The sequence below is a fragment of the Passer montanus genome, unplaced genomic scaffold, assembly GCF_014805655.1.
Source record: "Passer montanus isolate IOZ18808 unplaced genomic scaffold, ASM1480565v1 scaffold58, whole genome shotgun sequence".
NCBI lineage: Eukaryota > Metazoa > Chordata > Aves > Passeriformes > Passeridae > Passer > Passer montanus.
Genome location: NW_024370816.1, coordinates 3631322 through 3654066, shown reverse-complemented (window position 1 = coordinate 3654066; position 22745 = coordinate 3631322). Strand labels below are relative to the sequence as shown.

Sequence of the window (22745 nt, the reverse complement as noted above, 5' to 3'; positions counted from 1 at the left end):
CGCCTCCCCCCGCAGCCGGGACGCGACGGGACGGGACGGGGAGAAATAGCCGAGTCACGGCCTGGAGCCCGTGAGGGCAGAGCGGGCGAACTATGGCCCGTCTCGGGCAGGGTACCTCGCGCTCCGTCAGGGACGGTCTCCAATGTCAGATGCCTTCCTCCTTTCAGGTGGGGTCTTTTTTCCCCCTCTCAGCTCCTGTTGTCATAGTTCGCGGGCTCGGGGGTGGAGGGCGAGGCTTGTCACACCAGGAGTGGCTCCTGGGGAGCGCTCTGTGTTTTGGGAGCTTGCTGAGGGCCCCCGCCCGCCATTTTCTCTCCCTCAGGAACCTCTGTTGCTGGACCCTGCGGTTGCCTCATGCCATCACACCTGACTGCTTCAAGCCGGTTATTTTTCTGACTTTGGGGGAAAATGACGCAAATCAAGTTCCCTCTTACGTGGCCGTGCAGGGCAAAGCTTTCGGGGTTTTGCCCACCAGTCCCAAGTGAAGGCGTAGAGATGGACTCGGTACTGGAAAAGGTCCCCCGTAGCTTTGTGTGCTGCAGGACACAAATCATCCTTAGCTTTAACCAACACCACAGGTAAGATATTTGGGGACCCTCCAAGCTTTCCTGTATCACAGTCAGAACTGGTTGGCATACAGAAGAAATTTTAAAACGCAATTATAGAATGTCTTGCAGTCACTCGAATTGCAGCTTTTACTAAGCATGTACCGATTGACAGTTTTAAATTGTTACAAGCAGTAATTATTTAGCATCAGGATATTTCAAGGCACATCCACTTGATGCCTGTTTATGAGAACATGAAACATTATATAGTATAAAACACTAAGGAAACCATATTTAAATTAAAGACCAAAAATAGTATTCAGTGGTCCTGTTTTATTGCCCACCTATTTTATCATATCTAAGCCCAGCTGGAGGCTCTGTGGGATCAGTCCTGCTGTGATGCCATTGTGCAGGATGCTGTGCAGGGACTCACTGCTTTTCTGTTTTCCTTGCATAACTGTGAGGAGCACCCAGTGTAGTATTGTCAGTCCAACATCTGAAGTGCAGCATTGCATGACCTGGAAATACAATATAAACAAGACATTGTCAAGTCAGAAGTAGCCACGCCCAGAGCCAGGGATTTGAGAGAGCAGGCCTGCAAAAGAAAGCTGGGCTGTGACATGTAGGCAGAAATTCCTACATACAGGGAAAAACTACATAGGGCAAGGTTACTCTTCAGCTCCTATTTCTGACTCTTGTACTGACCATAGACAGATTTTCATTAACTTGACAAGAAATGTGCTAGTAACTAAAAGTGTTATTTCTGTTTTACTAAAGAAATAATCTCTATTATTTAGGCTTTTCCACCAAAACAACCTAAATATTTATCAAGGATCAGTGTTTAAATAAAATATTTAGTACTAAGAAAAGCTATTGATTTCTGAAAACAGTTTTCTAGCCACAGTCACAGGCATTGAGATCTTACGAACACAGAAGATTAGGATATTTACAAAGAGCACCTTTGACTTAGCAAGAGCTTTACTATGAGCTAGAAAATCAGTGTAAATTGGAAATGTCCAAGGCCAGACTGGACAGGGCTTGAAGGAACCTGGGCTAGTGGAAGTTGTCCCTGCCTGTGGCAGGGTTTGGAACAAGAGGAGCTTTAAGGTGCTCCTAACCAGTCTGATATTCTGTACCACAGCAACTTCTCAATCGGCAATTGCCATCTTTTGCAGACTCCTCTTCAAATGTTACAGTAGAAATGTGAACCTTGTTGGAGTTGTGAGTGTCCTGATCAGAAGCAGATGGCATTAGGAATAGCTGAAATGGTAGGTGTTCTTTGCAACTTTGGTTTAATGTCAGAGCAGCTAGAAATGGTCAGGGCCTGAATCCTGTTATTCCTAGTTTCTAGCAAGTGATTGTACAGTGTTCTGTTCAGTCTGGGTTTTAATATTCCAGTCTGGGGACTTCTACCACTTAGCCTTTTGGTTCCTTATTGTGGGAAGGTTTTATTTTTCATGTAGTTTATGTTTTCCCTCAACATTTAATTGCATTACCACTAGGAACATGCTAACAACAATTTTCAGTAGCACAGCATAAGTTACCACGGTAATACATGGTTGAAAGTTAAAGAAGTGGGATATGAAATCACTTATTGTTGTTATTATCTAACACTGCACAGATGAGCACTTGAATTCTCAAGCCCCACTTTAGACTTCCATCAGAGTCAGGCTTTTCTAATGTTTATTCTTTGTTATGTTTCCTGAAAGTTCAGAAATTTGTGGATGAGCTTGTTCTCTTGTTGGGATCTGATCCCACTAGATAACCTAGATTATTTTTAGTGTCTGCCTTCCCCAGCTATGCAGCATTTCTTCCTGTGTGATACACTGCTTTTAGCATGTGAAGCACAAAATGTTATTTGTCTTTTCGATTACTGTTTTCAAATATCATTTTGGCTTATCATTAAATTTGCTATAATTCATCTCCACTTGTTTACATTGTTCTTTCTTTTATGTTCCTAAAAGCCCCCAGGAATTAGTTTTTGTTCTACTGCATATAGTCTCAATTTTCAATTCCTTTCTCTCTCCTTTTTCCCATCCAAAAGGGGATAATGTGTAGGCATGGTTCTAAGAGCTGACATTTGTGGCCACACTAGTAATGTTCTTCAAATTATACATTAAAAATGACTCCCCATTTTAGCCTCTATGACTGAGAGAAATACCTAAAATACCAATGTAACTGTCAAATGGTATCATCTCACCATTCAATTTTTATATTACTCCTTCTATATAAAACTGCTCTAGAACTGTGGTACCAGGATAGCTGTCTTTAAAAAAAGAAATGTGTATTTTTTAAATGTCTTGGCAGCATTTCAGTCCACTATTTTAGTTAGTAATGTGACTTGTCAAGCTGATAGAGGAGAAATTCTCATTTTGAAACCTGTGATATCAGAATGGAAAGCAAGATTGAAATACTTCTCCAGGTGGCTGCAAGCATGTCCTTGTTATTTCACACAGTGAAAATTCTAAACCACAGATAATAAAGAATAAAATCCTTTGCACTTGTATATGCTTGACCATCATGTTAAATAAACTGACCATCACATTAACAAAACCTAAACTCCTGCACTCTTATAAAATTCCATTGACAAAAAGCAGAAGACTCTATCCATCCAACATCATCATTGAAAAAAAATCCAACGTTCATTAAAGAGCATGCTGAATGTCATCCAAGCCCATGGATACAGATGCAACTGTTGGAGCTAGTTTTATATGCTTATTTTAAATAATAAAACAATGTTAGCCAAATACAGCCTTACACTGTGGACATGCTCAGTATCTCCAACATAACACACAAGGTTTTGGTTTCCTGTGTATAAAAGAAGCCTAGAGCATCTAAATGAATGTGAAGTCCATATCTATAAAATGAGTTTTCCTCCTTGAAAACTTCTCTCCCAAGCATTCACAACTTCACAATTTGCACAAATAAATAATACTATATTACCCACCAAACATGAGATTTGTTGAAAAATTTTTTTGCAGTTCATTGATGATGTTCATAATAAATTTGTAGAATATCAATACAATTATTAAGTTTGTGTTTCCAGCCTACTTGGAATGCAAAAGGTCTGTGTAAATATATCCTCTGACTGCAGCTGCTGTGGAAAAAGAAGAAATTATAAGGAAGGTAAGAAACTTTGTTTTGATGATTTCTCATTAGAGGTTTCACTTCCTTAAGCACCCCATCTCATCCTCGTGGTCCCACTGGTGGTGTGGAATGCAGAATGCTGATTGAGGAGTACCTGCCCCACATTCTCCTCCTTATTGCCTTTTTTGCTTACGTGTCATTGCCTGCTTGGCTCCAATCCCAGACCTTTCAGTGTCATTCAGCACATCTCCTGTCTTTTTGGGATAAAAATTTTGAAGCAACAGAGAGTACCAGAATTTGCAGCAGAGCAAGTCTGTAGTTCCACTAAGGCAGAGCAAGGCAGAGCCAGTACCACAACCACACCCCACATCCTTGTCACTCCAGTGCCCTCTGCTGCAGTAACCATCTCCTTGCCTTCTGAGTCCCCTTGGGCAGGAGCCTATGCCAAGTGCTGTATGCTGCCACATCTTTATCTTGCACTTCACTCCTTGCTGTATTTCCTTTTCTAGTCTGTCTCAACAGAAAAGCAGAAGTATGACCCCTTATTTCCTTTCCTTGCTCCAGTGGCACTTAGGTTGAAATTCGTCTTTTCCTTCATAGCATTGCTGCATCTTGTTTTACTGCAGCCTCTTAATGAGCTTAGGAAGGTAACATATATGTTGGGATGATAAACAATTAAGGCAATTATATTTTATAAGAATTCCAGTGCATGTGTGTATAAAGCTGAAAACCACCTAAATGAACAAGGTAATTTTTGTTCCTTTCTGGCAGGTTTACTCATGTACTATAAAACTGGGAGAAAATGAGAGACAGGTGAGGCAATACAGTTAGTACCTTTGCTTAGCTGCATGTAAACCCATAGCCTTTGCAGGGTAAGCAAAATTGTAAAGGTCGAGCAACTTTTCATGTTCACACAGCAAGGAAGAGCAAGATGAGGAATGGTCTGGCCTCCTGTTCCAACCACTGGACCTTGTGCATCCTCCACTCTCATGCAAGATACTGTAATTACATTATGACTAAAGTGCCATCTGAATAATTTTACCAATCAGATTTCCCAGGGAAAGCACTCTTACCACATGTAAAAGGTACATCTCTAATCACATCACATTTCTGCAGTAAAAGAAAATGTGCTGATGATGTTCTGGAATTATTCTTGCTTTGTATTATCCATAAAGATTCCAAGTTTGGTACTGGTTTGGTTTGAGAACACCTGATACAAGACAGGACTGTCAGTTTCCACAGGAATAGCAAGGGCCAACCACAGCTAATCCTAACACATGAATGATTGCATAAAGCATGTTTAGGTGTTTTTATATTAGTGTGGCTCTCAAGGAACTGCTGCTTATTCAGATCTCAGTTCTCTGAGATTTTATTTTAAAAAGTATGTTGTTCAGGAGGTTGCAGAGGGACATGTTTTTAACTCCTCAGTGGCTTTTCAAAAGAGATATGTGAACAAAAATCAATTTTCTAATACACAAATATATATATGTAATATACATATTTTTATATATGGAGCTGCAGCATATCCTGGAAAAACAGTTTAAAATATTATTTTCAGTGAAAATCCATCAAAATTTGTTTAGGTAGGCTGAGATTATTTTTTGGAGATCATAGCTGTATGCTAATTTCTGTTAGTCTTTTACCAAATTGTACATATCATGTCTTGGTCAGGCACACATGCAAACCCCCACCTTTTTAATAAGAATTTCCTCCTCCAATTTTAAATTTCTTTTCAGCACAGTATTCTCAGTTTCCTCTCATTACTGTACTGGTAAAAAGCTGTTACACATCATTCTAGCAGTTTGATTTCAGCAGGAAACACTGAAATTTCTGTCTTGTAGATGTACAGTACAGTTTGTTCCTGTTGTGTATGTTCTTCTGGTTTTGGTAAATTTTCATCAAGAATTACATCATTAATCTTAACACTTAAGGATTTTGTTTTAATTTGGTATTTCAACTATTCTTTTTGTGAACTTTCCTTAGAAGATGACAGATGTTGTAAAAAGAAGTTGCTATCTTTTTATTGCTTATAAAATATTTTTTCATGCTTTCTTGAAGGCTTTTATAATCTAATATATTGTCATAATGATGTTCCCTACTGTTCTTTGAGTCTAGCAGGTGAAAGAAGAAACATTTACAAAAGAAGAAAAAGGAAAATCACTGAAAGAAAGGCATAAGTTGAGTGAAAGTTAGCTGGAATTGGTTCTTATTACCACAGAAAGAGATAGTATTTGTTGTTTCGTGAGTTAGCTATTTTTGATGTTATTTTTCTACATAAGCTACTGATATAATTACTAAAGAAAAAACAGTGAAAAGATCAGAACATCCTGTGAGCACAGATATGTATACACAATGTAAGCTCTTTTTGAGATATTAAACTCATTTATTTTTAGCAAGTGTCATCAATTTCTCAGAGATGAATCAATTCTTTTTATATGCTCATTGAGGCACACAGAATGCACAAGTCTCAGCCTGTTAACAAATGCCAGCTATTTTGAGAAGCACACTTTCTGTTCTGTTGGGGAAACTTCTTGTTCTCGTACATAAGGCCACAGTATCTCCAGTCTGTTTCTCCCCAATGTTTCTGTGGCTTTGCTAGGCAGACATGTGTTACCTGCATGAAATATATGAGCCATAAAATAACTTACCTTCCTTCTGAAGTCCTTAGTCTTTACAATTTGAACGTAGTTAGACTTCAACAATTCAGTATCAGAAGGTTGTTTATGTAGCAGTTTGTTACAGACTCTCCCAGACAGCTGTTTTTCTTATAATTGTTTCCATTAACCTAGTGCTCTGGGAAAAGAAAAAAGGAAAGAAAAGGAGTGTCCTGTATTTTCATACACCAACCCCACCTTCTCCTTGGACTTCCTCCACAGGAAGCACATAGGCATGTATGCAGTTATTTGCATAATTAATAGACAAGATAAAACTTTCTACCCTCCACTGATGAGTCAAACACTGAAAAGCAGTTGAGGGCAAAACGAGTCATTCACTGATCTCTTGTGTGTAGCTGCTAAAACTCACAAAGTTTGGGAGGCAGAGGCTGAAACCAGCTGTACTGGGTTGGCATGGCTGGGTTTTGGTGGCATGGGGGGCTGCAGGGGTGGCTTCTGTGAGAAGCTGCTAGAAGCTTCCTCCATGTCTGGCAAAACCAATCCCTGGTGGCTCCAAAGATGGAGATGATGTTGGCCAAGGCTGGGCCAATTAGAAATGGTGGTAATGCCTCTGTGATAGCAGATTTAAGAATAAAGAAAAAGTTGTGCAGTTGTAGTTGTGGCCAGAGAAAAGCAAGGTGAGATATGTGAGAGGAACAGCAGACATGGAGAGGCAGGAGGCATTCCAGGAGCAGGAACTGAGATTCCTCTGCAGCCTGTGGAGACCATGGTGAGGCAGCTGTGACTCTGCAGCCCATGGAGGTCCATGGGGATGCAGCATTCCACCTGCAGGCCATGGAGGACTCCATGCCAGAGGAGGGGGATGCCTGAGAGGAGGCTGTGATCTTGTGGGAGGCTTAGCAACCACTGAAAACATCAGTGTGTTACCAACATGTTTCTTATGCTCCATCCAAAACAGCACTGCGTACCAGCTACCAAGGAGAAAATGAACTGTATCCCAGCCTCGCCAGGGTCAACTTCCTGTCCAGCTCTGCATTCACGTGATGCTGTCCTAATATACAAATAAAAAGCCTAGACACACATTATGAAAAAATGGTTCTACAAATTTGGCAAAAAAAGTAAAAAATTTGCTAGAAGTTTGATGAGGAAAACATAATACAACAGAAAACACTAATTTTGAAATATTATACTTCTGCATTAAACAGCCTTTTTAAAAAACTAAGCATTTTCACTTAAATATTAGAGTAGCAAATTTTGTTAAAATTTGATTTTTACATCCATCTTTTTTTGTCCATTCACAAATCCAGAAAGCTTGCTTGCAATAGTTTCCTAATTTCTGAAACAACTGCTACTAAAATTTGTTGATAATTGCAAAAATAATTATCTGCTTCAGCAAAATTCCTTTTCCTTTTGTGCCCAAGCACACCAGTAAGAGGAGAATGAAATTACTTCAGTACAAATTTAAGTTGACATCTAATATCAAATTGCAAAATTCTTCAAGGATGACAAGGTGCAGCAAGTCATCAGGCTACCACTCAAAAAGACAGACAAATGTTTTCAACAGGTTGAAATGGAGTTTAAAATGTAATTTTAAAAGCAGAAATGTCTCCCTCGGTAAGAGTCTGTGTCCTTGGACAGTAATGCTGCAGTGAATTACTAAAGTAAGAAATTCTCACAAGAGTTTATGTTCTCATTAAGCTGATCAATTTTGTACAAAACACAGGTAAGGATCTCAGGTTTTTCTAAAACCAAGCTTACCTTTCCAGCCACAGCAATGCCTCGAGGAGTTCCTTCCAGCAGTGAAGAGCACAGTCTATGTTTTACTTCTTTGGCCAAAAGTTTATCCTGTTTATATAAATACATATGCAATATATACGAAGCACCACAGGTAACAGAATGTTTTATATATTTTTCCTTTTTTTTTCTGTTTCTTATCCTAGTCTTTTAGGAAGAAACTGGAAGTTTCTAAACAAACACACGTACACTGACAGTGACTAATTCAAACAGTGTATTGTTGCAGTGGCCTGTTCCTATCCATACCAAAACAATCTGTTCACAGCTCACATGCTGCCTGCAGGACACCCAGTGAACTCCATTCCCAGGTATTTCCTCTGGTCCATGGGACACAGCTCAAGTGTCTTCCACAGCACTGTTGCCATCAACAATAATCTACTGTACACCTTTTTCCTTATATTACTCCTCAAAGTCAAAAAAACCAAAGAGCAGTGCTTTAAAGACTTAAATTGAACACACTCCAGAAGAGGAATACCTTATATCCAAGAATATTAACTCCCCAAAACAATAGTGTGCCTTCTTTCTACTCAAATATAGAATGCATATACTCAAGTCAAGGCTGATGACCTCCATATCCTCCTAATCATCTTGTCCCATAATAAAATACCACAGAAAAAAGTTTGCCAAAATAAAAATGGGAATATTTATTATCTTTTCTACTAAAGCAATGCAGTTTTTTTTTTTGAGATTATACATTGGTCTTTGCAAATGTTTCTACAGCTAAATCAATACTTTTCCATTTTGTAAAAAAATTAGACACATACTTCATAAAAACAAAGACACAGGCTATGTCACTGAATAACTGGAAAGGATTGTAACTGTTAGTAGGGATGAGCAAAGAAAGCTCATGCTTATACTTCAACCTCTGGCATTTGTATCATTATCACGTTCAAGTGGGACAAAATGGGGACATTTTCCTTGCACATTTCTGGGTCCACTTCCCAAGCTTTCAGGCAGACTGTTAAATACTGAATATGACCAGGAGAACCTAAACATTGCTCAGCAGTACTACATGCACAAGATGCAGGGAAGGCAGAGTCAGACCCATGCAAACAGTACAAGACAAACCATTACAACTGGCAAACGTGCACTGGACAAAAATTGAAGTTTATGAAAAGCTTTATTTGTTGTCATGAAAATAGTATCAGAAGCAAGTAACTGTATGTGTTTTGCAAAGTCATCTTCATTTGGCCTCCTGAGCTTTCTTGGCATTCTGTTTTTCTTTCGCCTAGGAAACAAGGGGAGATGATGTCAAGCTTGGGCAAGATGAAGCTCATTCTGGAGCTTTGAATGGCTACCTATTACATTTCTGAATATTAAACATATGCTGGAAAAACAAAAATTTCAATGTAAATTTGGACCCTTCAGAAGCATCCTACTACTATTTTATTAGGTTAGTGTATAAAGCCTTTTACGAACAAATACAGGTTTAAATAAATTATGCAAAAGAAACTGAGATTAGGTAACTTCTGTAGGGGAAAAGCACTATATTAAAAACATAATTTAAACTTTCATTTTTCGTACCTTCATACCAATTTCATTTAACATAGAAAAAACTTCCTAATGGGAACATTTTATGTCACAAGAAAACAGCACATTCAGACATAGAGATGATCAAAATTAAAATCTGAAATGAACCAAGATCTTAGTAGTTTTGATCTTTCAACTAAGTGGAAAAAACCCCCACAACAGTTCCTGTCAAAATATTTGTAGACAGATTCTCATAACTTATATCAATCATAAATAGGTCCAATTGGTAAAGAACTGGCACTTAGGAATTTACTTAAACAGATTGGGCAAGAAGAGGGGACAACTCAGAAGCAATACTGGCCAACAACTTTCTGGCAAAACATTAATTAATTTTGAATCAGGCTGCTGCTTGTTACCATTTATTGAAGTGAACAGAACAGCATCTAATTCAGTGATTAGAATTAAGATCTGTTACCACCAACTCCCTGGTAATTTACTTGTGAAAGCAGCTTGACGGGTGTCATCAATGACTTCTGTTCACATGAAACTGGATTAAAACTTCACAACTTTACTCTCTTAAAAACTCTGAGCCTGCAAATGTACCTTCCTAAATAAATTCAGCTACAGAATGTACTCATTAAATAACACACAGCTCTTTTTTCATCATACTAATTCAGAAATCCCTTCTCAGTGAGTATAAAATCAGGGATGCTGCCTCAGGGACTCAAGCATAAGTGCACACCAGCACAGAGCTGAGTACAATCCAAGTACTTGACCAGTTTAATTATCTTGCCAAACCTTGCTTATTTATTAAAGTTTTAATACCAACCTTAGCAATGAATCAGTGTTCATGGCTAGATACCTTAGAAAGGGGAAACCCAAGCCAGTAAATGAGCACAGGAACAGGGAAAAGAGAGGGACCAAATTCCCAGCTCTGTGCCACGGCTGCCACAGGAGTGTGAGGAGCTGTCCCTGGCCAAAGAACTTGGAAAAATAAATGACATGGGCTCTTTTACTTAAAAGAGAAGGTGTGAAGAATCATAGGAAATCATACTATCAGCTAGGAAATACTCACTTTTTCTACTAATGGTATTAACTGCTGGTGCTCTGCTAGAGTTTTTAACAATTCCATGATGAAAGGCAGGTAGTTATGTTTTCTTCTAATATTTTCAATCTAAAAAGAAATTAAAAGCATTAACAGAATTATTATAAAGCTGAACAATCTTCTAGCCTCCATCCAGTTCCTTCACATTCATTGCACAGCTCCCATACATATATAAGCTGACTTTATCTTACAACTGTTCCAATAACTTCATCAGAAAAGCAAAGACTACATACCTTATATCTTTTTAATTTTTGGTTCTCTTCTTCAATTAACATCTGGTATTTTGCAACTTCTGATTGTATAGAACTTAACACATTACTACTTTGATCTGTATCCATTGGCTCCTCCTTCCACAAAACAAAAATTTAAATGGATGATGTTACTCCATTTTTAATTTTTACTTTTTCGAAAGCAAGTTTTGTCTCAAGGGCACTTCTATCACAGAAAGATTCAGTTTTGTTTACCATTATAGGTACATACCAGGAATTTCTGCAGTTAGTTACAAGCAGGTACTGGGAAAAGAACATTTCCAGCACCACAGCAAATGAGTCAAGGCAGAAAGTCAAAACGACAGGGTCAACACTGGGCTGAGTGCTCAGCTCAGAGCTGCAGCACTGAGTGCATCCACACTGTGCTGGACAGATCTCTAGCAAGCACTCCCTGCTTTTCTGCTACTGCTCCATTGGGAGCAAGGGAGGGAAGTGAATGGTAAAGCCAACACACAGAACCATCAGGGAACTACTTTAGCAATTTCAGTTCCATGGCCTACCTCTGCCAGTTGCTGCTGTAGCTCTGCAATCCTCTGCTCATATATCATCTTCCTGTCAGACACAATAGCCATCAGGTTAAACCTTATCTCACCTTCACTGTATCTAAATGAGGAACAGAAAAACAAAACAACAAAGACAATCCACTTTCAAAATTAGTTCTAACATGACAACTCAAAAGCCCCCTCCTTGATTTCATTTAATGAAAACAAAATTTTAAATGCGTCTGTTAAATTAAGTTGTGCTACAGATCCAACCTTGTTACAAAATAAAATCAGACCACAAATTAACTCTATCCAGTATCTAACTCCTAATTACCTTCTCTCCCCAAAATTTACTATTCCTGTCTGTGGTCACAAAACAAATACTGAAACTGCCCCCCAAAAAAAAGAAAAGAAAACAACAACAGAACTTACACAAGATGCTTCACACAATAGTTTTTACTTTCTCATTACTATTTCATGTTAGAAAATATTGGAGACTTCTCCACACAGTGTGAGAAGTACATTCAACAATTAGACTAGTTGGCCTTTTGGAGGTCAAATTCTCCAATAAACAGCTTGACAGTCCTGTTTTGCTTATCAAAAAACATAAGTCTTCAAGCAAAAACTTAGAATTGTTTTCTAAAAATGGCAAAAAATCAACTTTTTTTCTAACAAATTTGGGACTGCAGTTTGGAAACAGAGTTAAGAAGTAGGAAAGTTCCACAGTATGTTTTTCTATGTTCAATTTCAAAGACAAGCTATTCCTAAGAAAAACTTCAGATTTCTAAACACCAGCTGCATGGACAGAATGACTACCTAACAATTTTAAGTGCATAGGCAAATGTTATTCATGGTCATGACACTCTTAGCTTTCACTCACAAAGATCCACAGCTGTGCAACAGATAACAATCTTCTTTTCCAGAGCACTCGTAGGATCTCTCTTCACTACACAGACACCTACTTGGATTAATTATGCAGCAGCAAATTGTATTTGAGATTTATCTATCATCACATTTGCCTCATGTTGGCCAACAGGTTCTCAAGCCACACAGTGATATGCATAAAGAAATGATGCATAAGTGCCATTGCTTAGACATTCAGCAGAAATCCTTTAACTGAAGGCAGTTAAGACAATGGAATTGTCAAGCATAGTAAGGTGCTATATGTTAAAGGCATCACGACCATTTACTTTTGTATGCGCTTCTCTATGACGGGCCGCACTGCACTTATCCAGTCATCCTGATGGCATGCACCTGGCAAAACAGGAAAAATGCATCATCTTTGCAACATCTAATGAAGGAAAAAATTCAGTATCGTGGCAAAATTTACTGCAAAGTCCACTCATATAATTCAGGCTTATGCATAACAAGTTTTTCATTAGCTACTGCAGTCTGAAATTACTCAGGTGGTTTTTCAGGAGGTGGAAGATGTTTTAGTAATAACAACAGTTACATAATGCAGTGACCAAAGCAATGGAACAAAGCTAAATTTGAAGGGCATAAGCAGCTAACATTTGTTTTGCTCATAACAAGAAATAATGGGGTGGGGGAAAAGTATGTTAGGTAAGATTTTTATGACACAAGGGAAATTAGTTGGTATGACAACACTGAAGTAGACAGCAAAGCAAAACACTATGGGCAGGTACAGCTGTTTAATATTAACTCTTGATTTTGTCTGTGCGGATGCAATATACTGTTAAAAGTCAGGCAGAAAGAAAAACCATAAAAGGATACATGATAGAGAACTTGATTTCAAGATATATGACAGGATACCCACAGGTGATTTCCTAAGCTGAAAATGCCTCTTTTGCAAGTTCAAGACCTTAAAGTAAATTTAGAGGCTCGTGATCTTATGACCACACAAATGATGTTAGGTCCAAAGACTGTACAGTATCTCTGGACAGGCTAAAGACACAATTAAGCAGCAAGCTGTTGCTCAGCCTAAACATAAAATTGTCAACAAATCTGGGAAAAGACTCAAGGAATGGAGTGCAGAACATGTTGACAACGTATCAGACTCTAAACTACTGACACATGATAGGCAGTGCAGAGCTTTTCAAGACTCAACAGGGCACACATATCTCAAAGATTACAAAACAGAAGCCTGCCTTACAGAGAACAAAGCTATTTTCTTTTAAACCATTAGGGAAACACTTGCTAAGAACAAAGACAGCAGTGTGTAAACACAAGCCACATAAAAGAAAAAAAGTGTCTGGAGTCAGCTGTATACATTCTCCCTTTATGTAAACTTCTGTCTTGCAACAAAGCTATCAAGGTTTTAGAAGGGATTGCAGGACCTGATCATTTAATTACTAAATGAAAAGAGAGAGCATCAGAGACATGGAGGAAACAGGGAGAAAATTGTATTTTCAGACCAACAAAACTAAAACAATACAAATGACTGCAAGGAAGTACAAACCTACAGCACATTCAGAAAACTTCCAAGATATTCTTTATTTTAATAAATAATTTGCTTTGAACCTATAACATATGACTAATTTATTGCAAGAAGCCATTGTTAAAATAAAAGGTGTTCAATAAAAATGTAAAATGTTACCTAAATCAATTGGTCCTTCCCTTAAGCCATCTAGCTCATATAGCCTCCCATTAACAGGAACATAGCTTACAAAGTGAAAGGCATCTTCTTCCTTTGCTGAAGACTTTGCATCAAACTCAAACATCTGTTGTCTGCAAAGAAAATTTTAAAACCCCTGAGATTAAAAAGGATTTGCTCAAATTTTGGCCAGATTTAAAACATATGTTACCTGGCAAAACTGTTGTGAACTTGCCGAATCACTTCCGAGTTGCTCAGTGCCAAACCTTTCATCTGAAAGGAAGTAACAAAACAACTGTAAACCACCACAGCTGTAACACTGTGACACTCAAAATGCAGAAAACAGTGGTCACTCACTGCAGCATCAAAGCTTTGGGAAAATTCTTTAAATTCTGACAAGGTGTCTCCTAGATGAATGTCTTGATGAGCACAGTTTAACAGCACACTTACTATGGCTTGAGTTGCACAGGCATTATTTATGACCTAGAAAAAAGCATGGAGAATTTGGTCAGCACTGGTGATAAAAGTTCACTCCAAACTGTGTTTGCTTTTGTTACACACACACACTTTCTATGCTGATTCACATTAGAGCTGCACCCTAACACAGCCTGGATTTGCTGCCTGGTAGCTACAGAAAAGTCTTTGCTATGAAAAAAATCAGCTCTGTGCTCTCATATACAATTCACAGATAAAACTCATCTTTCACAGCTGTCCTCAGAAACTGCCATTCCACTGCCTCACCCACTCTCTGAAGTGATGAATGAAAGGCACAGAAAAAAGGCAAAAATCCTTGGATCCCTGTGGAAAAACACACAGTAATATTCAAAGCAAGCTACCCAAGTTGTGTTATCTATGGCCCAAAAAAAAAGTAAACTCTCCCAGGAAAAGTCGTGCAAATAATCAGATCTCCTACTAGGAGTAAGAGGTCAAAAAATTTAATTTGAATCAATAAAACACATTATGGAACTTAAAATTTTTATTAAAAGGTTTTATTGGACAAAAAAAAAATTCAAGTATTCTAGGGATAAACTAATAAAAAGTGTTCCAAGATGTAGATACTGTTTAAATGATGGTTAGCTGAATAATATACTTGTCTAATATAACTATCCTTTTCAAGTTGAAGCTACTAGTTTGACATTTCAGTGTTAAATATTCCACTTTTAGAAAATATAAACAACCCCCTTTGTAGTACAGCCATGTCTTTAATGTTGCTTACTAATAACCAAACTAAAACACTGTATTTAAAGAAAGAAGCTGCCAAGATTATTAAATGTAATCTGAGATTTAACTAAATGCACTGTAATCAAATGGTATGAGGCCATAATACAAGACTTTATATTAGCAGTTTTTTTCTCAGAGAGCTATAGGTTAGGAAAGAGTAATGTATCATTAGTCTTTGAGACTATTTTGCAATTGAAAATGCTACTTAAAACTCCCAGAGAGGATGTGACTTTCATATAAAAATATGGAAATTAGTTCAGGGTCATGAATCTGAAACCACTTCCAACAAGAAAGGAAAAAAAAAAGAGAAAACCCAAGCAACCTGTTTTATAATCAAGGCTAGTCCTAACAAAGGAAAACCTAGTATGTTAATACTAAAAGGCTCATCATAAATTTATTTTCTATACTCTATACTTCAGGGTGTTCTCAGTTCAGATTATGTATATATGCAGATGGTAAATAATAAAGCACTTCTTAATTTAAGAAAAATACAATCTAGTTGACTTAAACAGTAATCAAAGGAGTCAACTACACATACAGAACAGATTACAGCAGCCAAAACTGAAATTAAACCAACTGCAGATACACAGCTAAGGGCTAGAATACACAGATGGAAAATAAAGGACATAGAAGGAAAATCCATCCAGGGCAGCAAAATAATGAACCAGCAGCAGAAACATTCAAACCCCCAGACCAGCAGGATGGGCATACTTTGAATTGCACTGTAACACAGGAAAAAGAACTAAGAACTAAAGACTCTGAGATCCAACTAAAGAATGTTACCAGAGACAGTGGTAAAGTAGTGCTAGGATGAAAGCAGGGAAATCTCAAGTGGCTCAGAGTGGGTGCAGCTGATGCAGTGTAATTAAGCTGATAGAGAAGCAAGAGAAGGCACAGACTCCTGTGCTGATGCACTGTTAGAACAGTGCTGTTACAATGAAGGCAGGGTCACTACAACAAATTGTATTTGTAAATGATAATTAATACAGGGCATTATAGGAGGGACAGGACTAAATGGCAATTAATTTTGCTGAAAAAATCAGATGGAACAACCAGTTGCTATCTTTACAGACAACTCAATACTGGCTTCAAAACAAAGAAAGAGAAAGATTTTGTGCCCAGAGGCAAGATCAACACTGAAACTGCTGAAGAGCAGGATACAAAAGCTCAATACAGAACATAAAATCAGAGGGAAAATTAGACTCTGCAAAGAATTAATGGGCTCATCAAATACTGGCCTTCAAACATATTTTGTATTCCAACTACATTATGAAACAAGTCTGATGAAGTATACAGGGACCAAGCTAAACAAAGTCTGACTGCTAGAAAACACTACGCACAAGATGTGGATGTGAGGGCAACAGCCTCCAGCTGTTGAAATGAAAACACGTTATAGAAATACATTCTAGCTCTTCAGTCAAGTGAGAGGCAGGAGTCCAGGAAAAGGCAGCAACAACAGTCCTGTAGCAGAGGAACAGAAGGAAATGCAGGTGATGTGCATAAAAATCCAGTGTGCTCCTGGATGTAGATGACACAGGAGAACACAAGGGAATCTCTAGCTAGTGGTGGCTCACAGGCAGGGTGAGGAGTGCAGAGTGATGTGACTGCAGGACCAAATGCAGGCAAGTGTGGGATCTATTTGTCACACAGCCACAGTGCCATCCGTGCACGCAGCCAGTTCAGCACAGCCCCACACACAACCTAGAGAATCCTTCAGCACACCATCTCTAATTCCCAGTGTACCTCTTACTTAGGTGCCTCAGCATTAGCAGAAAACATTGTTTGCATTTAGGTAATGTGATAATAAATGCAGGTTGTTCCCAAAAGATTTTTATTTGGACTTGAGGATTAAGAGGATTTTCTGTATCTGTCCAGAAATACCAACAGGTACTCTCTAAGTAAGATGCATTACTTCCTAAGCATGCACCTTTCTCTAGGGATCAGATCTGACCTTCAGGATCAACTTTAGACAGAAGACTTCAAATTTTTGACTCACATCTACCTGATGGATTATGTATTTTGCTTTTCAAAAAAGCTGTGGACAAGCCTGTGCTGCAATTGGTAGCATAACCAGCAAATCCTTGGAATTCACTCACTAAACATTCCAACATTACAGAACAGTTGGTTTTACAGAGCTCAACAAGAAAAATTCAGCATTAGCATGAAGGTGCACAATTTATTCTTGTTTAGAAACCCAATATAATTTTTTCCATTTAAATCTTGCTGGATTAAAGATATGATCCTACTGCAGCTATACTCAGTTACTGAAAATCTCTTTCTGATTTGTTTCAGGTCTTGAAGTTGTACTTGCAAGTTATCTGTTACCCCAAACTTAGCTTTAACACTATATCTGGTCTATCTTAATGTTACCAAATCTGAAAAGGTCATGTGAGTTTGAAATCAATTAAGTACTGGAAATGTAAAAAAATACATATACTTCCATTAGTGCCATAAACATAACTAGAGACCAATGGTTTGTTATTAACTATCATTTATAAGACATTGCTTCTGAAGGTATTCCCAATTAATGAAGTTAATGTTCTGTCATGACAATGCAAAATAAAATAAATACAAGGCACCTAGGAAAGGCAGGATACCAATAGTTCCATACTAAAAGCTGAAGAATTTATTAAACTCAAAAGAAGTAGTTTCAGATCTGCAACAATGGCATTCTTTTATGTCCAGAGACACTTCTGCAGTGCTCAGCAGAGAATGCAGCTCCTCTAAAGAGTGTGGCAGGGAGATGAATACATTGAGCAGCTGTAATCATGTATCCACTGTGTGTGAAAACAACAGCAAGGGCCCACTGAAGCAACAAAGAAATCAGGAATTCTGAGTTAAGGCTGAAACTGTATCCTTAACTCACCTCATGGTGCCTATGTATCCTAGCTCAAAGGGTATGTAACATCATCCAGAGTTCTCTGGCCTCAACTAGAGGACCAAACCATACCTAGGCATAACAGGGAGGCCAAATTTAACATGAGTGCACATAAAAGTGACCATTAAAAAACATCCCTTAATATGCATGCATACAAGACAGACTTCAAAATTCAACCCCCCAACAGTCGTGATATAACTAGGAGCAAGATCTAGTTGCTATTTGGCATTCAACCACAACATCACTATGGAAGTGGAAATGAGGAAGATGGGAGCATGCACAAGCTTCTTACCAAAACTGTGTTTCCTAGTGCAATTTTAAAGATGTTTTACTAGACAGTTTGAGAGCTGTAGCCTTTTACCTCTAAATAAAGTTCCCCACAACGAAACCATTTTTAAGATTGAACACATCATAGAGTCGAACAGAAACAAAATTTATCTCCTGTACTCAACTCTTGATATATTAACAGTAACCTTGTTGTGCTCACACAGGATTCAGGAAGACACTTGAAAACATGCCTGCAGTACAACCAATTGTACCACATGTCTTTAGATGGGAACATTTAAAAGAAGAAAATGTGCGAGAAAAGAAAGAGAGGCAAAGACTTGAGATTTTTTCAGGCTCCAGTGTCATGACAGTTTTGAAGATACTGATCAACAGATCAATAATCTTAAATGTCATAAAAACTGCCCTAACCAATCTATTTGTTGTGGGATTCCAGCCTACAAATGAATATAGTGTAATTTTACATGATCCCTTTCGTAATGAAGAAAAAAGTCTTCAGGAAAGACCCTCAAAGCAAGCATAAAATTTGGCTTAAAACATACAGAGGAAATAAAAAATACACATGAACCCAGGTGCACGATGGCTGGGAGGACTTGCTCTTTCACAATACAAATATTCAACACTAATGCTCATCTTGCTTTGTGCTCCTGGGTGACTCAGAGGATCCAGACTGTGGTTCTGAGAAGTGCAGTAACTTCAGCACTATCATAAAGAATGCCCTGCTCTCTCACTTACCTGTTAGCAGTTCTGTCCTGTACAGACTTGCTGAACAGACACATCTCATAGTACAGCAGAGACCAGCCAGGAAACTGCACAGCAGACTGCTGGGGATGAGCTCCACTGGCTCACAGGATTTCACTGCACCCTGCCCTCACCAGCAGCAAACCATAAAATCAGACACTTGCTCAAGAAAACTCTAAGTCTTGAAAACTTTGCTTATTGAGTTGGATCTCTAACCTAGGCTAACTTTCTTCAGTGTGAAAGTCATCAGAGCTAAACTGGTATTAAACAGATTCCTCCAAAATATCCAAAACAGTTTCTTTCTGTTGACTTTTCATCATAATTTCTCTGTACCTATTTCTAGTTGTTCAGTCACAATAGCTCAGTCCAGGCAAAACTGAACTGATATGAAACACAAACATATATATGTCTTCAAGGAATGTTTTAATTTTGCAAAGCCACTACACTTGACTAACAGATAACAGTAAAAAATGAAAAAGATAATAATTCTAAACTTTCTGCAAATGACTTTTGAAACATCTATTCCATGCCATCTAGTGGCCAGTGGCAGGCAGTACTACTCTAAGAGTCAACATTTCTAGAAATTGCTTTTCATGCTAGAATTAAGAGTCACTCCAGTACTCCTATTTAAAGGCAGCAGGTAAAAGAAAGGGACAATTAAAAAGGAGGTTTCAGCTTAAGAGTGCATTAAAATATGAGTGTTTCAAAGTAAAACTATAAAATAAACAAGACTTTTTATTGTTAGCCTTTAATTTTGTGGGGCTTATTATCAAATCTAACATTATCCAAATTTTGTGATATATATTCTGCAATCTCATCTTAAAGCTCAAGAAAGTTCCTCTTAGCTATTGCCTTTAAACAGTGTCAAGCTTCAAAAAAGGGAAGGGGGTGGAAAAGGCAAAAGAAGTGGAGCAAGCATTCAAACGCTTTGAAACTTTTCAGCATTCACAAGAACAGCAATTCTAGGACAACCTCAGCTACTCACAGGAAACAAGATGAAATCCCTTGAGTGAGGGAAGATTTACCTTCACTTTAAAATAAAAAAACAACATCCTCCAAAAAAATCCCTCTCTAGATTCCAATCAGAGTAATTTCCTCCCACCATGTAAGTACCTTTTGAAAGTCACATCTAGGATTTTCTGAGTTCTTTGTCTCATGGCTGTTCTTTAGCTACAGCCCACGGCCACTAACAATGTATTTGGTTAGGTAGAAATCACAACCTAAACCAGTGTCCATGAGAGCTACCAAACTATAAAGACAATTAGCAAACTGCTACTGATCTCTGCATCATAAAAACAGTGGGCAGTGCTTGGCAGGACTCAAGAGCTACAGCAGGGGAAGAATGAAGAGAAGCAGCATGGAAAAAGCTGATCCATAACAGCATGATTATAAAAGGAACAAAACAGAAGTGCAGGTACAGAGTGGCCAGGATGGCTATTTGCATTGTTTTCCACATTTCTATGCTTTTACCTGGAAGTGTGAAGAGATTTTTCATATCCTGAAATTTACATTCAAAACTTGCATTTGTGGTGGGAAATGAAACAAGAAAAGACCCAACAAAAAAAAAGCCCCCCAAACCCCCCAAGAACTAGACCATGTAACAGTCTTCACAGAAATCCTAATAATTTGCCCTTTGATGTCAATGTTTTGTAACAAATACCCACATTAAATACTCCTACTTTCATTCTGGTCACTTTCTCTTGCTTTTCTTTCTTGTGAAAAATGCAGCAATCTGTTAACTCTAAGACAAAATATCAGTACTACTCTGTATTTAATAAAACACAATGGACTACATCAGCTAAAGCAACTTTCCAGTGATTTCTAATTTAAATTCACCTTTCTGATTTGAATACTTAAAACTTGCATGCCCAAATGGTCTGCAAACCCTTGAAGGAAAGCCCTATCCTACATAATACTGCCCCTAGCTTCAGAGCATTTGAGAAAAATGAGAAATAAAAACCGGACCAAAATAGACTTCTTCCAACAAGTTGTTGAAAGTGGTTTCAAAAGAAGTAATTTGCTCATCCTGCTGAGAACATTTACCAAGTCACTTTTGCACAGAAGACTGAGTTACTTTATGGGTGAGGGCTGACAAATAAATAAGAGCTTTACTCTTCCATAGTTGCCATTCTTGTCTGACTTGACAGATCAAACTCATTTGCTTTGTCAATACACAGCTCCTACTCTCAATCTGTTGAAGCTATTTTACCTTGCAAAATAGTGATTTGTATACATATTAGCAAAAAAATAACCTTTTATTTTACTAAATTAAAAGCTCTATTTCATTATATAGCTAAAACAATTACTGAATTTCTCATACCTGCTTAGCAAAAAATATTGTATCCAGTCTGGAATCCTGGACAACAGAACCTGCTGGCTCCTCTCCAGGCTGCCACTTGAAGAGGAAAATCAGCCCATGTACTGGCCTGAAAAACAAAATTTATAGTAAAAAGGTCACAAGTACTGATAAAAAATATTGAAATTCTCTGTACTGTAGTTTAGCTGTATGCTGGTATGGTAATTCTGTTAATTCTTTCTAAACCAGGAACTTACACTGAAATTTTCAGATGCACTCTTTTAATTACGCAGAAGACAATCTGAGCTTCCTTCTGTGCTAAATAATCCCAATCTGAATTAGCATTTAGCCACTAATTTTCAAAAGTCAGGACCAGTTTTCCTGGTCCTGGTTACTGCACCTTTTGTAGTTGCAGAACTCTCCTTTGAATTGGTTAGTAATAAAGAGCTATCAAAGCATTTGTCAGTCAAGAGCAGGAACAAAAGATTTGGTAATCCTTCTTGACACAAATAAAATGCCCAAAGAGGAGCTCTCCCAAAACTTCATGCTTTGAGTTAGCTCACCAACAAGTTAAGAGAAACCCAGTTGTCTCTTCTAGTAAAAGCATGTCTTGCCTTTTGGACTGCATGTCTTGAATAGTAAACAGCTTTTAATACATGTTGCACTGTATTTAGTATTTCCAGAATACAAACATTTATCAATAAAGGAATACGTCTTACAAAATCTTCAGTTACTGTAAGACAAAAACTTATTCATCAACTTAGATTTAAGGTCATCACCAAAAAGAGGCTACAAATGGTTTCTCTACAAAAGACAGACACACACCTGTAAAAAATCTTCAGTTACTGTAAGACAAAAACTTATTCATCAACGTAAATCTAGGTCATCACCAAAAAGAGGCCACAAATGGTTTCTCTACAAAAGACAAACATATACCTGTACTGCACAAGAAACTTTTCCTAAGCTCTGACCAGAAATCTAAGATGCATTTTTAACATTCTCTCAGTGGACCTGTGTCATAGCACATGCTGCAGTTGAGGCAGCCACAGCTCACAGAGTATCACCATAAAATATCAGAAAGCTTCAACCCACACACATCAGGAGCAAACCACTTCAGAAGGCTGCAAGCATCCACCCTTCTTGTTCTTTAACCCAGCTTCTGCCCCCTCACGATGATGCCCTGCCCCTGTGTGCCCTCTGCTCCCTTTGGTGTTGCTCAGTGCCCCTGGGCACTCCATGGCTCATTGCTGTCAGTGCTGCTCACCTGCTGCTCACAGCTGCACCCACTGGGGATGGGGCTGGGCCAGCCCCACTCACAATCACCACAAACTGTGTGCCTGCTGTTCAGAAAACAAACATGCTTCTATATTCTTTCTCTCCCAGTGTTTATACATTGTGTAAAA

At 38.1% G+C, this 22745-nt stretch overlaps 1 protein-coding gene and 1 long non-coding RNA gene across 10 annotated transcripts in view; one reads left to right on the top strand and one right to left on the bottom strand.

The window, feature by feature from the left end:
• Positions 1–8: 8 nt before the first annotated feature.
• On the top strand, positions 9–19041 carry LOC120510445. Of its 7 annotated transcripts, XR_005629485.1 has the most exons (9): positions 9–167; positions 323–578; positions 1721–1813; positions 3592–3671; positions 4404–4445; positions 4550–4717; positions 8014–8349; positions 9274–9434; positions 18512–19041. It is a non-coding gene; the product is annotated as an uncharacterized LOC120510445 (long non-coding RNA). The 7 variants fall into 7 exon arrangements; XR_005629484.1 differs by lacking the exon at positions 18512–19041 and having other exon boundaries at positions 9274–10578; XR_005629487.1 differs by lacking the exon at positions 9274–9434 and having other exon boundaries at positions 10–167; positions 8014–8135.
• Positions 8661–22745, bottom strand: part of UCHL5 (ubiquitin C-terminal hydrolase L5) — a 16768-nt gene continuing 2683 nt past the window's right edge. The window contains exons 1-10 of one of the 3 annotated variants that reach the window (XM_039726294.1): positions 21367–21438; positions 18009–18092; positions 14279–14404; positions 14133–14194; positions 13925–14055; positions 12558–12621; positions 11386–11488; positions 10850–10963; positions 10587–10685; positions 8661–9269 (exon numbers count right to left, since the gene is read on the bottom strand). In XM_039726294.1, the coding sequence (XP_039582228.1) occupies positions 9225–9269; positions 10587–10685; positions 10850–10963; positions 11386–11488; positions 12558–12621; positions 13925–14055; positions 14133–14194 (618 nt within the window). In that variant the 5' untranslated portion in view covers positions 14279–14404; positions 18009–18092; positions 21367–21438 and the 3' untranslated portion in view covers positions 8661–9224. Of the gene's footprint in view, positions 9270–10586; positions 10686–10849; positions 10964–11385; positions 11489–12557; positions 12622–13924; positions 14056–14132; positions 14195–14278; positions 14405–18008; positions 18093–21366; positions 21473–22745 lie in introns of those variants that run through there. The other 2 variants (XM_039726292.1, XM_039726293.1) reach the window with 2 other exon arrangements.